General features: G+C 38.8%; 1 protein-coding gene across 5 annotated transcripts in view; it reads right to left on the reverse strand.

The window, feature by feature from the left end:
* Window positions 1–385: 385 nt before the first annotated feature.
* LOC128472684 (heterogeneous nuclear ribonucleoprotein R) overlaps window positions 386–18,699 on the reverse strand; it is a 28,392-nt gene continuing 10,078 nt past the window's right edge. For 3 of the 5 annotated variants that reach the window (XM_053454608.1, XM_053454606.1, XM_053454607.1), the window contains 4 exons: window positions 17,315–17,520; window positions 17,069–17,218; window positions 12,083–12,204; window positions 9,460–10,811 (listed from right to left, as the gene is read on the reverse strand). In XM_053454608.1, the coding sequence (XP_053310583.1) occupies window positions 10,199–10,811; window positions 12,083–12,204; window positions 17,069–17,218; window positions 17,315–17,520 (1,091 nt within the window). In that variant the 3' untranslated portion in view covers window positions 9,460–10,198. Of the gene's footprint in view, window positions 1,058–3,310; window positions 4,030–9,459; window positions 10,812–12,082; window positions 12,205–17,068; window positions 17,219–17,314; window positions 17,521–18,699 lie in introns of those variants that run through there. The other 2 variants (XR_008346198.1, XM_053454609.1) reach the window with 2 other exon arrangements.

An 18,699-nucleotide genomic window follows, 5' to 3' on the forward strand; every position in this document is an offset into this window, starting at 1 on the left:
TTCCCTGGGCACCTACAAAAAAATGCAATATGTTAATAAAAATGATTGCATCATCACAGATATTGTTCAAATAAGTAGTTAAGCACAGGAGCCAATGATGCTGCTGATTTGATGCTGCACATTTTTCTGCAAACCCTCATGTAAGGAATTTGTTTCTATTAAATTCATATATTCTGATTTTGGCTCTTTCCTTAATCGGATAGGCTCTCTTATTATCAGACTGGGAAGCTTTCAAGATAGCTACATGGGATCCCTACAGAAAGACATAAAATAGAATTATGGTGTCCCATCTATATACCATACATGGTGGGACACCATAATTCTATTGCATTTTATGTGAAGCATATCCTTACCATTAGTTTGTTTTTTGATATGTTTATTTGTGATAAAGGGTATCACAGTTTAGATTACAGCTTCACTATAACTTAAGCGCTGTAGACACATTTTGTTTTTTCTAATGTAGAAAATGTTTGTATAGTAATATTACATTAAGAACCATAAAGCTAACTCATGAAAAATATATAATTAGGTCACCTGCAGTTTCACAGATCATAGCGGACATAATTTTCTTTAAAAAGAAACAAATCTGTAGTGCATTTTTAAAGTAAGCATGGATGACTAGTATGTGTTTGTAAATAATAAATGCTATATAAGCATGGTATATAAAGGAGTGAAACATAAGCAGTAGTAAAAGGCCACCATTTTTGCATAGGCGACTTATCATATCCTTAAATGACCAAGGCTTTGCTTTTTGTAAAATAGATAACTGTGGTGTTATTGCTAAATAGAGAGTTGTATGCACAAACACTGCACTTTACTTTGAGTCCCCTCCCTTCATTGTGATGACCTCCTTCAAGTTGAGTTTTAAGGCCAGCTTTAACTGATGCCTAATATTCACTATGAGCTATACACAAAATATGAATTAAGTTAGGGGAATGGGAACCTAGAGAGACTAGCATTATTTAATTTTTTAAGATGACTTACCCCTTGAAATTATCAGTTGAGCAACAAGTAGTACAGGAAGTACTGTGCGTCATTACATCCATGCTTCCAGGCCCTAAAGGGATAACGAGAAACTATGGCCAAAATATATTTGTAATAGTCACAAATATAGAACAGCTTATATACCTTAAGAACAATTTCATATATTTGAAATAGCATAGGCCTTGTTCCCAGCACGTAATTCACCTTGGGAGTTGATATTTTTAGCTATGCTAGGCAAAAATGGTTGAGAGAAGATCATTTTCATCTTATGTTGTTACCTAAGGGCTTGAAACACTATCACTACATAATCTCAGGCATCATGTAATCTTCATGAGTTGGGCAACTTGAAATCAATGGGATATTAACATTGGATAACTGAATATGCGTCATCATAAAACTATTTTATTTATTATTTGATATTGTGTTTTGTTATTTAGTGTCAATGATTATATGTCCAATGATGAGAAGTGTTTGCTCACTTGGGAAAGACAACCAACCAATTGCAGAACAGTCTTTTAGCCCAATCGTCTTTGTGATATAGTTAGACATCAATCACTAATTCTAACTCCAATCTGCACACGTGAGATAATGTGACTCCTATCTGAAATAAATTGTAATAATTTGAAAGACCACGGGCATTAATGGGATTTACCGACTACTGTGTGACTGACATAACAAGCCAGTCACACAGTTCTTATTTGATACAGTGGCAGGCATTGGGTGAATTTTTCTGGCACAAAATGGTGCAAATATGTAACTTTTTATAAATTAAAAATTTGAAAAAAAAAAAAAAAATTCTTCTCTGTTTTAGTACAAATTGCCCTTTGTAATCACATAGACGCACAATCAACACTGCAAGTTTACTTGCCCCTTTTACATATCTGCAGTTAAAACTTAGATTTTGTGATTGGGAACATTGGCTTGCATGTCATTATAACAGGTGGCCACACACATCTTATTCACATGTGACCACAGAAACATAACACATAAATTAATCTGCATACATAGCTTAGAAATGAATCATGACCTTGCATAACTCTACGTATTTTTCTATGTTGGCCGAATAAAAAGGATCACCTTAAAAAAATAAAAAAAGACACCATCTTCTCTTCTCTACAGTGGTTTGGTCATGTACAGAATATGCTGAATTAAAACATAACATATGCAATATGTTTACATTCACAGACTTTTGAAAGAAGTTTTCTTTAACATGAGGAGGTTACACAATCTTCCCATGCTAGTTAGGGGGTATCCAGTAGATCGCTGTGCATTTTCAATCTATATATTTATTTGATGCATGGCTCTACAATCTTGGAGACTAGCCTATCATGGGATACAATCCAGTAGTCACTACCTTGGTAAACCAAAAAGGCAGCGATCAATCGGAATGGTCTTGTAGCAGAAGTGTATACAATACAGAAATTTAGGCACACATGCTGTAGGCAAGAGTTTATTTTCAAGACCAAGGACAACATATGTACATGTGAGTATGCCTTATTTGAAGTTGTGTTAGACTATTCACAGCTTTATCCCATGCAACTAAATTTGCACCGCTTATTACGATATACAAGAGATTGTATTTATGATTGACCACCTAAAAACATTTAAAGTCTACAGCCCCAGATACAGATGATCTGCTGCTGTTTTTTTTTTTTTTTTAAATAATTTTTTATTAATAATGGAAACATACGAAAGGACACAGGCACCAAAAGTAGGTTGTTCACATAAGAACCTTAAACAGGAGGTTCATTTTTTGTCTTGGATTTTCCATACTAGTTTGTTACCCAGTTATTTTGACCAGCTGTATTATTCCACCTAGCAGTTCAGACCATCACCCTTGAACCACTGATCTGTCAACTTCATGTTATTATGCATACTTTAGTTCTCCCTTAATGTTATGCATACTTTAAGTTCTCCCTTAATCATATTGCATATCTTTACTTTCAGGTGGCACATGTAAGCAAAGTTATAGGTTTCTTTAACCCTTATGCATGATTTTGTAGTGTGATGCACTAGGACCCATCAAGTTGAGTTCTTCTTTTGATACCACGTAAATTTAAGAAATAACAATGTTGTTTTAATAGCTCCTTTTTAAACATCTCATTCCGAGCTATGGGTTACTATTAACTAAAAGGCAGGATATGAATGGATTTCATGCATGACATCTTACCAATACGACTGGTGATTTGAGCCCTGAACATTTCAGATCTGGGTCCCAAAAAATCATGTTATAAACTATTAGTATAAAAATTAGTAGGTGATGAATACATTAAAATATTTTTAGTATTTTCAACAATGTTGACTAATAATGTATTATTCTGTGATGTTTTATTTATCAGTCATTATATAATACTATGAGTATTTCCTGTTCTTTGTCCATTTCCAATTACAATGTAAAATCTGTTGGAATTATAATCTCTATTTGGAAAATTAGTCCCCACTGAAATTTGCTCTACTCAGAGCCTACAAACAACTGCCAATATTTCAAAACAACCATAAGATAACATAAATCTTTATTAAGTTGCTTTGCAGTCACAAACTATACAGATTAGTGAGTGCTGTATAATCTAGTCAATACTGAAAATAAGAGCTAGATTGACTACCAATCTGTTGCACTTGCTTTATTTGAGATCAAATCTCACCAATGGCCTTCGTGATTAGGAATACACACTCCAAAACAAAGTGATTTCAAATTTGACCCTTTGATTTTTTTCTTTTTATTCAGAAAAGTAGTTTTGAGACAAAATGTTAACCGTTTAATATGCATTGTCAATTGTAAATATTGACCCACTCACATTCTTTGAAATTTTGAAATTATGTTTTTGGTTGGTTTGAAGTACAGTTTAAAAATAAATAGGAAAATAAACAAAACAAAAACGCAAAAGATCTTACCAAACAATCCAGGGTTAATCGATGCCAAAGCTACTGTGGTTTAGCCTATTCTCCATTCATGACATTTCAGGACACAGCAGATTCTCCGGATAGTCAGGTAAAAGGGAAGTAGTTAATATATACAGTACTGACAGGGTCTCACGTTCTGGATATCTGCATACAAAACCATAAGTGTTCATTATTTCCACATAGTGTGCGATGTAGTCCCTATGATAAACAAATATGAAAAGTGCTCAAGCAGCCAAGATTTCATAATAGTGTAAGCATTTAGCAGGTGCAAAAGCCGTTCTTATCTAAATTTAGAAATTAAATATTCCCTGCAAAGTAAGTACCTACTGCTTATGGACCCAAAGCCAACAGGTAGCTCTCCAAAGCATTAGCGCTTTCCACAAGTCTCAGTCACTAGAGAACTAGGGCTGTCTCAAAGCCACTGGGGACTTTAGTTCAATATCTCAATAAGCAGCTAAGCAGCTATCCCAACATGAGTGAAAACTACTTTTTAAAATAGTATGCTTACACTTTATATGTAAAAACTAAAAATAATTAAAATAAGTGGGCGGTGCTTACCAAGGGTGACTGGAAAAATTTAGGTGCAAAGTTCAATATTTAGCATAGTTAATTTAATATTGCTACAGTTTCAAAACTATGGACCAGAATTTCTCCAGTTCTGCATGAGAAATGCAGTCTCTTATTTTTTGTTAAAGTCTTGCTCTCTTTTCCTTTTTTCTCTTGCTGACCCATGCTAGTAGTGTACTTTAACTAAAACCCCACCTTTTGTGCTTAGAGTCTTCCTTGTACCACATTTACCAGCATGACCCCAACTCTTGTCTGCTAAGTTTGTGTATTCATAAACATCTTAAAAAATCATGAGTAGAAACTCTTAGAATAGCAGAATAGGATAATATCTTTAGATAACACTAGAGAGTAAAACCCTGTTTTAAAGGAAAGGGGCTACTACATCCCTGTACAAAAAATTGTTTTATGCTGCAACTTACTTTGTAAGGATTTTATTATGCATAAAAAAAACTTGATACAAAGGTGGAGCCCATGTTTCATGCCAGTTTTGGCTGCTGCAGGTAGCTAATTAATGGAAGGAATATTATCCCATTTAAATTAATAAATGAGATCTGTGCACATGCCCCTTAGAACTCTCACACAAGCATTGCCGAGCAGGAGATGTGTTCAATCAAACATATCTGTGGCAAGGCAAGTAGCGGGGGGGCTATAATATGCATATTCTCCCATTTAAGATAATAAATGAGATCTGTGCACATGCCCCTCAAAACTATCGCTCAAGCATTGCCGAGTAGGAGATGTGTTCAATCAAACATATATGTGGCAAGGCAAGTAGTGGGGGGGAGCTATAATATGCATTTACGTGCTCATGATTGTTGGAGTGACACTTTTATTGGACCCTGCAGGAAAGATTACACCATACTTCACTACATTAGGCTATCTTGACTGCTGGTGCTGTGCTTCCATTTGTAAAATTACAGTAGTGTATTCAGCCTCTTGCCCATTGATGCAAAGTTGAGGGCTTACTAAGATCTTTATAGAGGTGATAGCTGGGGGAAACAAAACCATTGGTGATAGAATTAAGACATCCCAGCATTTTTAGTACAACATACATATGTATGTTTTGAATATATTATCTTAATACAGTTCTGAAAGTTAGAAAAGTATTACACATTTATAATTGGTGCTTTCAAGGACTGCAGTAAACAAATACCACTGAAAGTAACTTGTGGTATGTAGGAACCAAAACACTAGATTTCAATATCACTCAGGATTTTTGATATTGTCAGTGTATCTGAAACCAAGTTGTGTTCTACATAAAAATGCACTCTCTATGTACATAGTTATGCCAGTAGCAAAGGCATTTAAAACTTTATGGAAGTACACTGCTTTTTCCCAAACATATCCTAATCTGCAGAAACACCTAATGTCCTGCAGCCTATTTCAGGTTCAGCCTACTGCCATGGGCTGGGTGGTGACACTGCCCACTATGGAAAAGCACTCATACATCCTTTTTCAAGACTCGTTTAAGTGTGTCCACACTGAAAGGTGGTACACTATTTAAATGTTCTTTGGTGGCCAGCTGCATATATTCTTAAAGTTCAAAAAACCCACATCACCAGAAATTGTAAGGTGTGCTTTCATCTTGAAGCAGTAAGTACATGAGCAAACAATCATGTAAAAATATCTGGTGACATACGTAAGAAATAAAAAGTAAATTATTTATGTTTAAGAAACCCTATTGTTTAGTCCTGAACACAATGCTTTCCCCATTACGCAAGGTGCTATAAAGTAGGCTTGTTGGTAAATACAGCAGGACACTATTAATGTGACTCATTATCCACAAATGCCAAGCTCTCTCTACAAAAAAAAAAGGGGGAACAGTGGTATTAAAATGCTCAAACTGGTTAAAGATTATGAACATACACATTTACAAAAGCAAACTGTTATAGATGGTAAGGAATAATAAAAAAAACCCACAAGTGTAGCCTTTCTACCCCTAACTATACTGATGGAGCTGAAATCAACAAGGAGCAACGTTACTATGTATGATACATTTAAAACCTTGTAACACTATTATTAACTTCAGGTTGACATGTTCCTCTTTTTAGCTGCAGGGCAGGCAGCATTTTTGTTGCTTGTCCAGTTTATTAAATAAAATTTTTATTAGGGTCAAGTATCTAGCTTCAATTTCACATGCAAAAAAATAGATTGAACTGGACCTTCAATTTGTAAAAATGTTTACAATTTGAAACTTTACAAGTTGACTTTCAAGTACATAATCAATATCACTTTATTTACAAAATAGAATTTATTCGGAGAAAATTTGGATGGCAGATTCTTGACGTAGATCTTGACAAAGGTAATATGAATCCACGGTCAGTAAATGATTTTGATCTTTGAACTGACTGTATCCTCTGGTCAGACCTGTTTGGAATATGAATTTTGGTTTATACATAACATTCATCCATGTAGTTTTGTTACAACTGCTTTAAATGAGTGATCAAATTAGAACTGAATTTTGTATGGTATACACAAAGTATTCACATTTATTAAAGTAAAAAAAAAGTTGTCCAACTCTGTCATTTAATAATCAAAGCCTTTTGGAAACAAATGATACATTTGCCCTGTTTTAAGGGTGGATCCTAAATGACTAAGAAATTTTATGAGATCATTGTTATCACAATTATAAACCTGGGAAAATGTTGCAATGAACTGGAGACGTTTTCTGGTTCTGTTTGTTGGTTTGCGTACCAGCTTCAAAACTGAAGATCATTTAAGATAACTAATTATAAAAAAAGTTTATTTACTTATAGTTGATTCAATCAGACCAAACCCACAGATTGGTTGTTGCATTTTGATGATGGTTTGGATGCATTAATGTTGAGCATAAAATGTCGCATAAAACTGCTCGTCTATATGGACTGCTATAAAATATATAACACCGAACCAGAATTACGATCAATTGAAACTGCAAGAATACAGAAATTGTTTTCACAACATTTCTTCAAGTGTCTGAAAAACAGTTTGTTTGTAATTTTTTAATGGCCATTAGTATATTTTTATATGTCTGTTGAATTTGTCAATATCCATTTCTATATCGGAAGAGTAACTCATAAGTCAAGATTGGCTCATTTGGAAGAAACCCCCTCTGTTGAAGGGATGGAACAATCAGCTGGTAATCATTTCTGGGATCGGGATTACATTTTAGTTCTCATAGAAGCTTTTATTTCCATTCTAGTAGTTACCTACACTGTACATATAAGCTATAATCCTACTAAGATCACGCAAAAGTCTATTCCCCTCTGTTGCTTTCCTCAAAATTAGTTCCTAACTATCCCAACGGTAAATATTTTCCTTAACAGTTACACAAGCACAGACAATCAAAAACAGAAAAAGGGTGAAAGGAATATGACAACAAAGACCTGTGCAGCTCACGTATTGAAATGTTGTTTGGGTTCAAGTGCAAAGCAATATACAGAAGAGATATGGTGGTCTTAGAGGGTTTTTATAGAGGTGAGATATAAGGAGTTACTAGTGGGCACTAAAGCACCTGGTGTGTCCTTTTAAAGACCTATAAGCAGGTTGAGGAAGGAGTATAATATATGAAAAAGGTTACTTGCTGTATACAGTGCATAGGTCATGTACAACACAAGATCACTGGAACAACAGACTAATCTACTTCTAAGTTATTTACTACCCATAGTCTGCACAAGTTCTAAAGGAAAGCTACAGCCTCAGAAGCAAGGGATTCTATAAAGGTACATGAGAAATGCACCATAGAGTGGTAGAATTTCAAGTTAACTTTATTAATTGAAATATAATGGTTCTTATTTTACAACAGATAAGAACTATTCAGCCCACCTAGTCTACTCGTCTTTTTTTAAACTTCAATCAGTCATTGGTCTCACCTTATATTCAATATACATATCCCATACAAGTTTATAATACTATAAGCTATTCCTCTTATGCAACTTCCCTCACTGGTAATAAAAAGCTGCACCATACCTCATTTCATTGTATTTTTGTTTATTCATGTGGGAGTATTTTAGATTTAACCCCTTAATGACAAAGCCTGTATATGTACAGGCTCAAAATGCATTGTTTTCAATAGGTTTTGGGACCGCCCATTGTCCTTAAGGGGTTAAATCGTTCAGGATTTGTATTGTTTACAATTATTTGGTTTCATCAATAGCCACTGTGCATGTACAGTGTCTCAAACACATGTATAAGAAATCTCTGTTATATATCTTTACCCTGAAGTGTTCAGCCCATAAAGATATTGAAAGTACTTGACCAATCCCATTTAAAAAAAATGTGGGAATTCCAGCCTGGAAAAAAAAAGGAAAAATCCTTACAATAAAATAAAATAGGAACGTACCCCTGCGTGAAAAAAAAATATGTATGCATATGTGGAGAGGCATTAATTTCTGAGAAATGTATTGCTTCTATTTGGTAGTTTTGTACTTAATATCTTAAGTGGGTAGACCAGAAAGCCACCTAAAATGTCAGTGTCTTAGAACTGTACCATAAGTCTGTTTGGAGCGGTGAAACAAAGGGAATTTGATTCAAAACTTTTGGTTAAACACTTGTGTACACATTGGAAGATCACAAGTTAAACACATTAGGAAAGGTCCCTATCGTAAAGCCTCATTTCTTGCAGATAAAACCTTTAGTTTTAAACATGCAAGACACGGAGACAAACAACTATACTTGCTGTTATGCGTCTCTTGTAGTGTGTTACAGTCATTTGACAGCCAAATTTGTCTAGAGCATTTTGTATTAATAACAGTTTTTTTATTTGCAAAATTGATTTGATCACTCACATATGCAGTTCAAACTTTTGAAAATATTTCTCTTTTTTTTTTTTTTTTTTTTGCAAGAATCACAACTCAGAATTGGTTTTCTTTGTTTAATAGGATACAACCATGTTTCCAAATAGAGGAGGTTGTTTGAAGTAGGGTGTTTTCTTTTTTTTTTTTGCAAGAATCACAACTCAGAATTGGTTTTCTGTGTTTAATAGGATACAACCATGTTTCCAAATAGAGGAGGTTGTTTGAAGTAGGGTTTTTCGTTTTCCTTTTGAGTTTTATTGAAATTGTACATGAACAAGTAAATTGTAAATACAATCACAGAACAAATTGCCAAGTACTCTGGCATCCAAGCCAAAACAATTGGCAGGGAGGTTTTTTTTTTCTTTTCCAAAAAAATCTCAAATAACGTTTTAGAGGGTAGAGAAAGAAATTAAACCTACTTCTAGGAATGCAAAACATACAGTTATTTAACACATGAAACTTTTAAATGTTTAAAGTTTAAAACTACTAAAGACAGCACTAGTGTTTAGATTTATGTACATCATAATCCTGTGGCATATACGCCAAAGTAAAAGTGAAATGGTCAAAAAAACTAAAAACGTAGCATGATTAAACCTTACCCAACAGCTTTACGAACCGCTAAAAAGGGGAAAAAAACAAAACTTCTAAAACCAGTAAAACCAGACACTGAGAGCTTGTGGACCCTACAAGCCAATAGCATTTACTTTGCAACGAGTGTGATGTAGAGAAAAATCCTCCTAGGAACAGTCAATGTAATCGCTGCCATTGTCACCTAACAGAGCCCTTATGGAAAATATCATAATCCTACTAGAGCTTAAGTGCTGGATACCAATGATTAACCAAAAAATAAAATTAAAGAGAAAAAAAATGTATTTACAGTATGATGTGATGAGATTCAACCTAGTACAAATTACACATAAATGCTACTAGAGCGTGTTTCTATATATACATGTAGGTGTTGGTAGCCTTGCCTATTTCCACTGCTGCCCATACGAATCCTGATAAAATTCCTGGTTGTCATTACTGTAACCATAGTTACCAGTGTAATCACCGCCTTGCTGCAATGGCTGCTGGGCTATGGGCTGGGTCCCCCAGTTCTGCTGGTTGTTTGTCTGGCGGCGTTTGGAGTCTGGCTGATTGTATCCATCTGCCTTCCTTTTGCCACCAACATTTCCACCTCTACTGCCACGGTTGCCCCGTGAGTTGCGGCCCCGCTGCTGCTGTTGCTGAGAAGGCCCTCTTCCGCCTCTTGATCCTCTAGGTGGGCCCATGGGAGATCCCCTGGGGGCATAGCTGGAGCGGCCTCCACGTTGTGGAGGAGCTGGTCTTCCTCTTGGTGGTGGGGGCCCTCCACGGCCACCTCTGCCGCCTCTTCCTCTCATTGGGTAGCTATCATCATACCCATAGTATGGATCATCGTAGCCACCACGGTAGTCATGGTAGTCATACGAGTAGTAATCATCATAGTAATCTTCATAACCATAATAATCTTGGGGGTAGGAATAACCGCCTCTGCCACCACGTCCCCTGCCTCTTCCTGGGGGTGGCAAACGAGGAGGGGGATAGTAGTAATAATCATCATACCTGGCAAAAAAAGAAATACTATCAAACCAAGTGAAGGCTACTTTTGTAGATCAGAAATGTCTGCAATAGCAGTCTACAAGGTGTCTATTGCAGGATAGGGATTTAGCCATATTATGCATTAAATGTATGTGCTACAATCTCATCAGCAGGGCACAAGTGTTTATGACAAGTGTGTAAAAAAGTGAATCTATATAGCCATATATATATATATATATATATAGCCAAGAACTTCAGTCTTAAATGTAATTAATGATTCTGTGAATCTGTATTTATACAGTGATTCCACAAGCGAGTGCAGCTTTCATTACAAGGCAAAACTGCATTGTTAGTGAGGTCTTTAGGCTACTTCCAGAGCAAGAGTAGGAAGCAGTATGTGCCATCCAAGTTATATGACAAGCCAAAAAAAAAAATCAAGGATTTTTTTATAGTTGTAAATCTGCACTGCATTATTTGCCTTGCTTTAAAATCACATGTCAAACACAGGGCCATTGAAATTTTCAAACAGCAACAAAAGGGGATTCTCTTTCTACAGTTTTTGCATAAAGGTCATATTTCTATCTAAATGCAGTGTCATGTTTCATTGCATGGGTCTTTTTACCTAGAGGGGCTAGGAGCACATAGATTTATACATTCTACAGAGGTGGCTCCGCATGTGCTTCAGACAAATGGTGTTAATAAAGAAAGGTTAAGTACAATATGACCCTCTGGTCTTTCAATGCAATTTCACAGACTTTGAGAGATGCATCCATTTATAACAAATAAAAAAATGGTTGTTCTTTAAAAATGTCAAAAAAGTAGCAGTTCTTTAAAAATGTCAAATCGAAGACTATATTCTTACATATCTGATTTTAGGACCCCAGAATTTAGATTGTCATTGAGTTACAATCTGTTACTATTTTTAAAGCACCAGTGCCTCATATATATGTGTGTGATGCTTACACTGTTGAGTGCCAAAGAGGTTGTGCACAAAGTTGAAAAGGCCAAGGAATGCTCACCCCTCTGTCATTCAAGTGTACCAACTAAAAAAGGAAGGTAAAAAAATATATATACAAGTACTTGTAAAATTATTTCTTGTGAAAGAAATTATTATTATTATTATTATTATTATCCTTTATTTATATAGCGCCAACAGTTTACGTAGCGCTTAATACAATACATAAATTCAAGGGATATGACAAGACAAGAATTGACAGACTAAGACAAACCGATACATTTGGTGGAGAGAGAAATTAGTCATTACTACTAATTAATCCACAGCACCAGATACTTACGAACCACCACGGGAAGCCTGACGTGCAGCTTGTCGTTCCTTTCTTTTCTTGTCAGGAGGCTTTGCCAGCACTATTTCAATTTCCTCCCCTTCTAATTCTGTGTTGTTCATTTCATCCATGGCCTTTGGGGGGGAATAAAACAAACAAAAAAAAGTGAAAGTTTTAGAAGAAACAAACCCTCAGATTTTTTTTATTTTCCCCAGTCTTTAGTCTCTATGTGGACAGAAGTATTGGGACACCTGATCATTACACCAACAGGAAATTTGATGACATTGCATACTAAATGCATAGACATTAATATGAAGTTGGTTCTGCACTTTGTAGCTATAATAGCTTCCACTCTTTGGGGAAGGCTTTCCACGAGACTTTGGAGTGTTTGTGTTTGATTTTTTTTCCATTCATCAAGTGGAGCATTTGTGAAGTCAGGCACTGATGTTGGACAAGAAGGCATGGCTCGCAATCTCCATTCCAGTTCATCCCAAAGGTGTTCCCTGGGGTTGTGGTTAAGGCTATGTGCGGGCCTGTCAAGTTCTTCCACACAAAACAAAATCCAATGTCTTTATGCTGGACTCATGTTATTGCTACAATCACAATTATGTACCTTACAAACACTAAGGTAATACACAAGGATCTAAAACAGCTGCTTTGCTGGCAATCTTTTTCTTTTGACTAAGGCAATGATAATTTTATGACAAGACACGGAGGCTCCTATTGCTTAACTCTTTCTTTACTGGATAAAAATAGCAGCAAGAAAAAATGAATAAAGGTACAAAGAGAAAAAACATCTATAGGATAACATGTGACCCCAACAACCAATCCCACAGCAGACTGCTTCATAATGCCAAACTCCTCCTCCAAAACTTCCTCTTTCTTTGCTGCTCACTGGAAAGATAAGTATTACCAGTGCATTCTCTCATATTTACCATATATATATTTTGAATTCTTATATGATTTTTTCTGTTATTTTCGATATGCGTATGCTCTTTATTTATTCTCGTTTGTTTATTTCTCCTTCGGCTGACCCCTCTTTAGTATGTAGTGTTTGCTACCTCCGGTGTTTTTTCTCTCCTTATTGGCGTTTTGCAGGGCTTTTAGTTTGCTTCTACCGTTAGTATATTTGAATTGTTTACCTCCTAGACGCGAACCCGACGGCTCTGTTCCATTTTTCGGCTGTTCGTGGCTTTTTTTTTTTTTTTCTCTGCCATTCCGGCAACGTTAACACCTCATTTTGTATTGAGAGGCGTAAAGCCATTCTCTTAAAAGTGGAGCCTAAGTTAGTTAACCTTGCCCTTACTGAATCGGGCAAGGATGCTCAGGGGTTATTGTTTGGAGACTCTTTTATAAAAGAACTTGGGAGGTTTGTAGGGGCTTTCACTGCTTTAGACAAGGCCCAATCCTCTATGAGACGTGTCTTCGACAATCGGGTTTCCACCAGGGCCGGCAGATTCAGGGGCCGTCTGGCCGGCCGTAACACCTTTAGTTCATCACGAACTTCCAGAGGCTCCTTCTCCCAACCCCCTCCTACCAGGATGGACAACTTTCGACAGTACAGACAGGTTTCACCATTCTTCCCGTCAAGAGCCAGACCGTGGCGCTCACGAGGTTCGGGGAGAGCACAGCGACGTCCCTATGGTAAGTACGCCTATATCCATCCCTTCTTCCCGTCTTCAGGTGGGAGGTCGTCTCCGTCATTTTTTCCCTGCTTGGGAAAATCTCACGGCAGACATGTGGGTCCTCAATTGTGTTCGGGGTTACGAAATAGAATTGATAGATATACCGTACCAACCTGTTCTTCCGTCTCCTATTATGTTCTCCCCTCAAGACCAGATTTTGATAGAGACAGAATTGTCAAATATGGGAGAAAGGTGCTATAGAACTCGCCAACGCAGAGTCGCCAGGTTATGTAAGCAACATATTCCTGGTTCAAAAGAAGGGAGGCGGTTTTCGGCCAGTAATCAATCTCAGGTCTCTAAACGCATTAGTTCGTTACAGACATTTCAAGATGGAAGGAATCCATCTCCTTCGAGACTTGCTTTTACCAAACGACTGGATGGTGAAGTTGGACTTACAGGACGCGTATCTCACTGTACCCATGGCGGAATCGTCGCGAGACCTGCTCCAGTTCTTTTGGAAGGCACAGAGATGGCGTTTCACCTGTCTTCCTTTTGGGCTTTCATCAGCTCCGTGGTGCTTCACCAAACTGTTACGGCCTGTGGTGGCTTCGCTTCGTATGCAAGGAGTAAGGCTTATCATCTACCTGGACGATCTCCTGATCATGGCCCAGGACCAGCAGATGTTGTTGTTGCACCTTCGGTTGACGATTTCTCTGCTGTTGGATTTGGGTTTCCTCATCAACGAGGAGAAGTCATGTATGACGCCTGCCCACAGGATGGAATTTCTGGGTTTCCTAGTAGACGCGGAATCGGGATCCCTCAGTCTACCCTCTGCCAAGATCCGTGCTATTCGCAAGGAATTGACCCGGGCTCTCAACCGCCCTTGCATTTCTATTCGTTACCTTGCCAGGATCGTGGGGTTGTTAACATCATCAATCCAGGCAATCTTTCCAGCCCCGCTCAACGTCTGAAGATAGCTCACCTCCGCGAAGGGGCATCTTACGCAGATCTCATCTCCTTGGACTCGGACACACGGGACGAATTGCGATGGTGGATCAAGAACCTGGAAGCGTGGAATGGCAGAGCCATTATAGGTCCGCAGCCGGAGTTCACCATAGATTCGGATGCCAGCCTTCATGGTTGGGGTGCTCATTGCGAGGGATTCACTACGGGAGGCAGATGGTCTCCAGGGGAAACCAGACTCCATATCAATTGTCTGGAACTTCTGGCAGGATCGTTCGCGGTTCGCAGTTTTTCGAAAGATTGCGCCAATATTTGTATCAGGCTCCGGATGGACAATGTCTCGGCAGTCCGATACATCAACCACATGGGAGGTACCCATTCCAAGGCTTTAGCGAATCTGGCGTTGGATTTCTGGCACCACTGTCTTCTCAGGAACATTACCATCCAGGCCGAATACTTACCGGGACTGCGCAACACGGTGGTGGATTGGAATTCGCGATACCTACGGGACTACAGCGACTGGAAATTGGATCCGACGGTGTTCCTTTCTATTGCTTCTCTTTGGGGCCCCTTATGTACAGACCTGTTCGCCTCCAGACTCAACGCTCAGCTCCCGAGGTTCTTCAGCTGGCGCCCGGAAGCTGTGGCAGTGGACGCGTTCGCGCAGGATTGGACGGGAAACCTCCACTATGCGTTTCCCCCCTTTTCCATGATACCTCGTACCCTACTTCAAGTCAGACGTCAAGGGGTTCAGTTGGTGATCATTACGCCACTATGGAGGTCACAACCGTGGTTCCCTTCTCTGTTGGAAATGTCGATAGATCATCCCAGGTTGTTGCCATCGTCTCTCTTCCTTCTTCGGAATCCGGAGGGTCGTCCCCATCCTTTGGTACAGGAGGGCTCCCTGCTTCTGGTAGCATGGTTGATCTCCGGGAACCTTGGTCAATCCGCGGCGTATCGGACACGACTAATCGGCTTTTGGCAGCATCTTGGGCTCCGGGAACCAGAAAGGCTTACGGATCGGCTTGGGGAGTTTGGTCCCGTTGGTGCGTGGCTAGGGACTTGGATCCCGCTTCAGCACCTTTGAATGCGGTGCTCCAATTTCTTACATCTCTTTTTGAGGACGGAAAAGCTTACAGGAATGTTAACGTTTACAGATCTGCCATTTCTGCTTCGCATGGAGGCCTGAATGGTTGTCCGATCGGGAAACACCCTTTGGTTTGTCGTTTACTAAAAGGTGTTCGATATAGTAGACCTCCTCGTCCTAAGTATTCCACTACATGGGATGTCTCCTGTGTTCTCTCTTTCCTGGAGGCCTGGCCTCGGAATGAAGACCTTTCCCTAAAAGACTTATCAGCCAAACTGGTTACTTTATTGTGTTTGATCTCGTGCAAACGAGTAGCCGATGTCCGTGCTTTGGATTTTGACAATCGTTCCTTCGACCCGGACGGGGTAACCTTTAACATATCCAGGCGGACAAAAACGTCGATCACGTATTATGGGGCTCGCCGGGGTGGACACCTCGGTTTTTGGGGCTCATTCATCCAGGAGTGCAGTGGCTACCAAAGTCATTACTTTTGGTGGCCGTTTGGAGGATCTTATGAAAGCGGCAGATTGGTCCAGACATTCTACATTTAAAGAATTTTATTTCAAACCTGCCCCTCATCTTTTCTCCTCGTTTATTGCACAGCTTTAAACTTGCAATAGGAGCCTCCGTGTCTTGTCATAAAATTACATGATTTTGCTATTTACATGACGAAAAGTCATGATTTTATTAAAGACACGGAGGCGAGTATTGCTTCCCTCCCTTCGTCTGATTGTCCTCGTTCCCTCCCGATGATTTATTCTGGTATGGGTAAGTGGTGGATGCATACTTGTATGATCATTTTACTTTTTCTCTTTTCATTTCATCTTTGATTGTGAATGATGTTCTGTATTTTTCATTGCCAGTTTTGTATTTGTTGCCTATGCCGTATCATTCTGTTTGGTCCGCTGGTACTAACCGAGGAATCTCCTACTATTTCTTGTTTCTTCTGCAGCCTAAAGGGATTCCAGGAGGTTTCTTTGTTCTACGTTTCTCCCAGATGTGGATGTCGGGACCTTGACATTCGTGTTTGACTACTGGTTCCAAGTTTTCTTCACGTTCGCCAGCCAAGAAAGAGGAAGTTTTGGAGGAGGAGTTTGGCATTATGAAGCAGTCTGCTGTGGGATTGGTTGTTGGGGTCACATGTTATCCTATAGATGTTTTTTCTCTTTGTACCTTTATTCATTTTTTCTTGCTGCTATTTTTATCCAGTAAAGAAAGAGTTAAGCAATACTCGCCTCCGTGTCTTTAATAAAATCATGACTTTTCGTCATGTAAATAGCAAAATCATGTAATTTTCTAGTACAAATGTGTATGTAGACTCACCCTCACAGCAGCATCCCTGTCCTCAAAGTGCACAAATGCATAATCCTTCAATTTCTTCACTCTTTCGAGCTTTCCAAAGACTGAAAAGGCCTTTTCCAAAATCTCTTCAGTCACTGTGGAAGACAAGTTCCTCACAAACAGAACTTTAACCTAGCAAAAAAAAAAACAAATAAATAATAATAAAAAAAAACAGCACGAGTAAATTTAGGTAGTTCCCTAGTCGCATACAATGGGGTTACAGTTTACCTTTGCCATAATTTCAGGGTCTGGCTCCTCCACTGGATCTGCCCATTCTACAGTTACCACATTGCCCCACACTTTCACCTTGCCACTCATCAAACGGCGGCGTGCCTGGGCTGCACTTTTATGGTCTTCATACTCCAGAAAGCAAAAGCCACGGTTCTTCTTCTTGTCATCAGGCTGGTGGTAAAGGATTACATCCACCAGACCCTCTGCAAGGCATATATTATGTTATAGGTAAGAATAACATCCAAGATGCACACACTAACTTTTTCTAGTTCCAGAATTGCAAGAAGTCAAGAAAATATCCAGTCAAGAAAATATTCCAGTTCATCCCAAAAGCGTTCCATGGGGTTGAAGTCAGGGCTCTGTGGGGGCCAGGCAAGTTCTTCCACACCAAACCATGTCTTTATGGACCTTGCTTTGTGCACTGTCCAAAATGTTTTGGTATGTCCCTTTCAGCATACCAAGACATTTTGGACGATGCTATGCTTCCAACTTTGTGGGAACAGTTTAGGGAAGGCCCTTTTCTTTTCCAGGATGACTGTACCCCAGTGCACAAAGCAAGAGTCCTGACCTCAACCCTATCTTGTGGAAAGCTGTTATAACTGCAAAAGGGATGACCAACTACATATGAACGTCAATGTATTTAGAATGCAATGTCATAAAATTCCCTGTTGGTGTAATGGTCAGGTGTCCAAATACGTTTATCCATACAGCGCATGTGAGATATATATATATATATATATACACACACACACACACACACACACACACACACACACACACACACACACACTGGCCTCTTTATTAGGTGCACCTAATTGCTTGTTAACACAAATAGCTAATCAGCCAATCACATGGCAGCAACTCAATGCATATAGGCATGTAGACATAGTCAAGACAACTTGCTGAAGTTCAAACTGAGCATCAGAACGGGAAAAAAGGGGATTTAAATGGCTTTGAACACGGCATGGTTGTTGGTGACAGACTGAGGCTACAATTCGCACAGGCTCACCAAAATTGGACAATGGAAGACTGGAAGAACGTTGTCTGGTCTGATGAATCTCGATTTCAGCTGCGACATTCAAATGGCAGGGTCAGACTTTGGCGTAAACAACATAAAAGCATGGATCCATCCTGCCTTGTATCAACGGTTCAGGATGGTGGTGGTGTAATGGTGTGGGGGACATTTTCTTGGCACACATTGGGCTCCTTAGTACCACTTGAGCATTGTTTAAACAGCCTACCTGAGTATTGTTGCTGACCATGTCCATCCCTTTATGACCACGGTGTACCCATCTTCTGATGGCTACTTCCAGCAGGATAATGCACCATGTCACAAAGCTCACATCGTCTCATCTCTGTTTTTTTGAACATGACAATGAGTT

This window comes from Spea bombifrons, chromosome 2, assembly GCF_027358695.1.
Source record: "Spea bombifrons isolate aSpeBom1 chromosome 2, aSpeBom1.2.pri, whole genome shotgun sequence".
NCBI lineage: Eukaryota > Metazoa > Chordata > Amphibia > Anura > Pelobatidae > Spea > Spea bombifrons.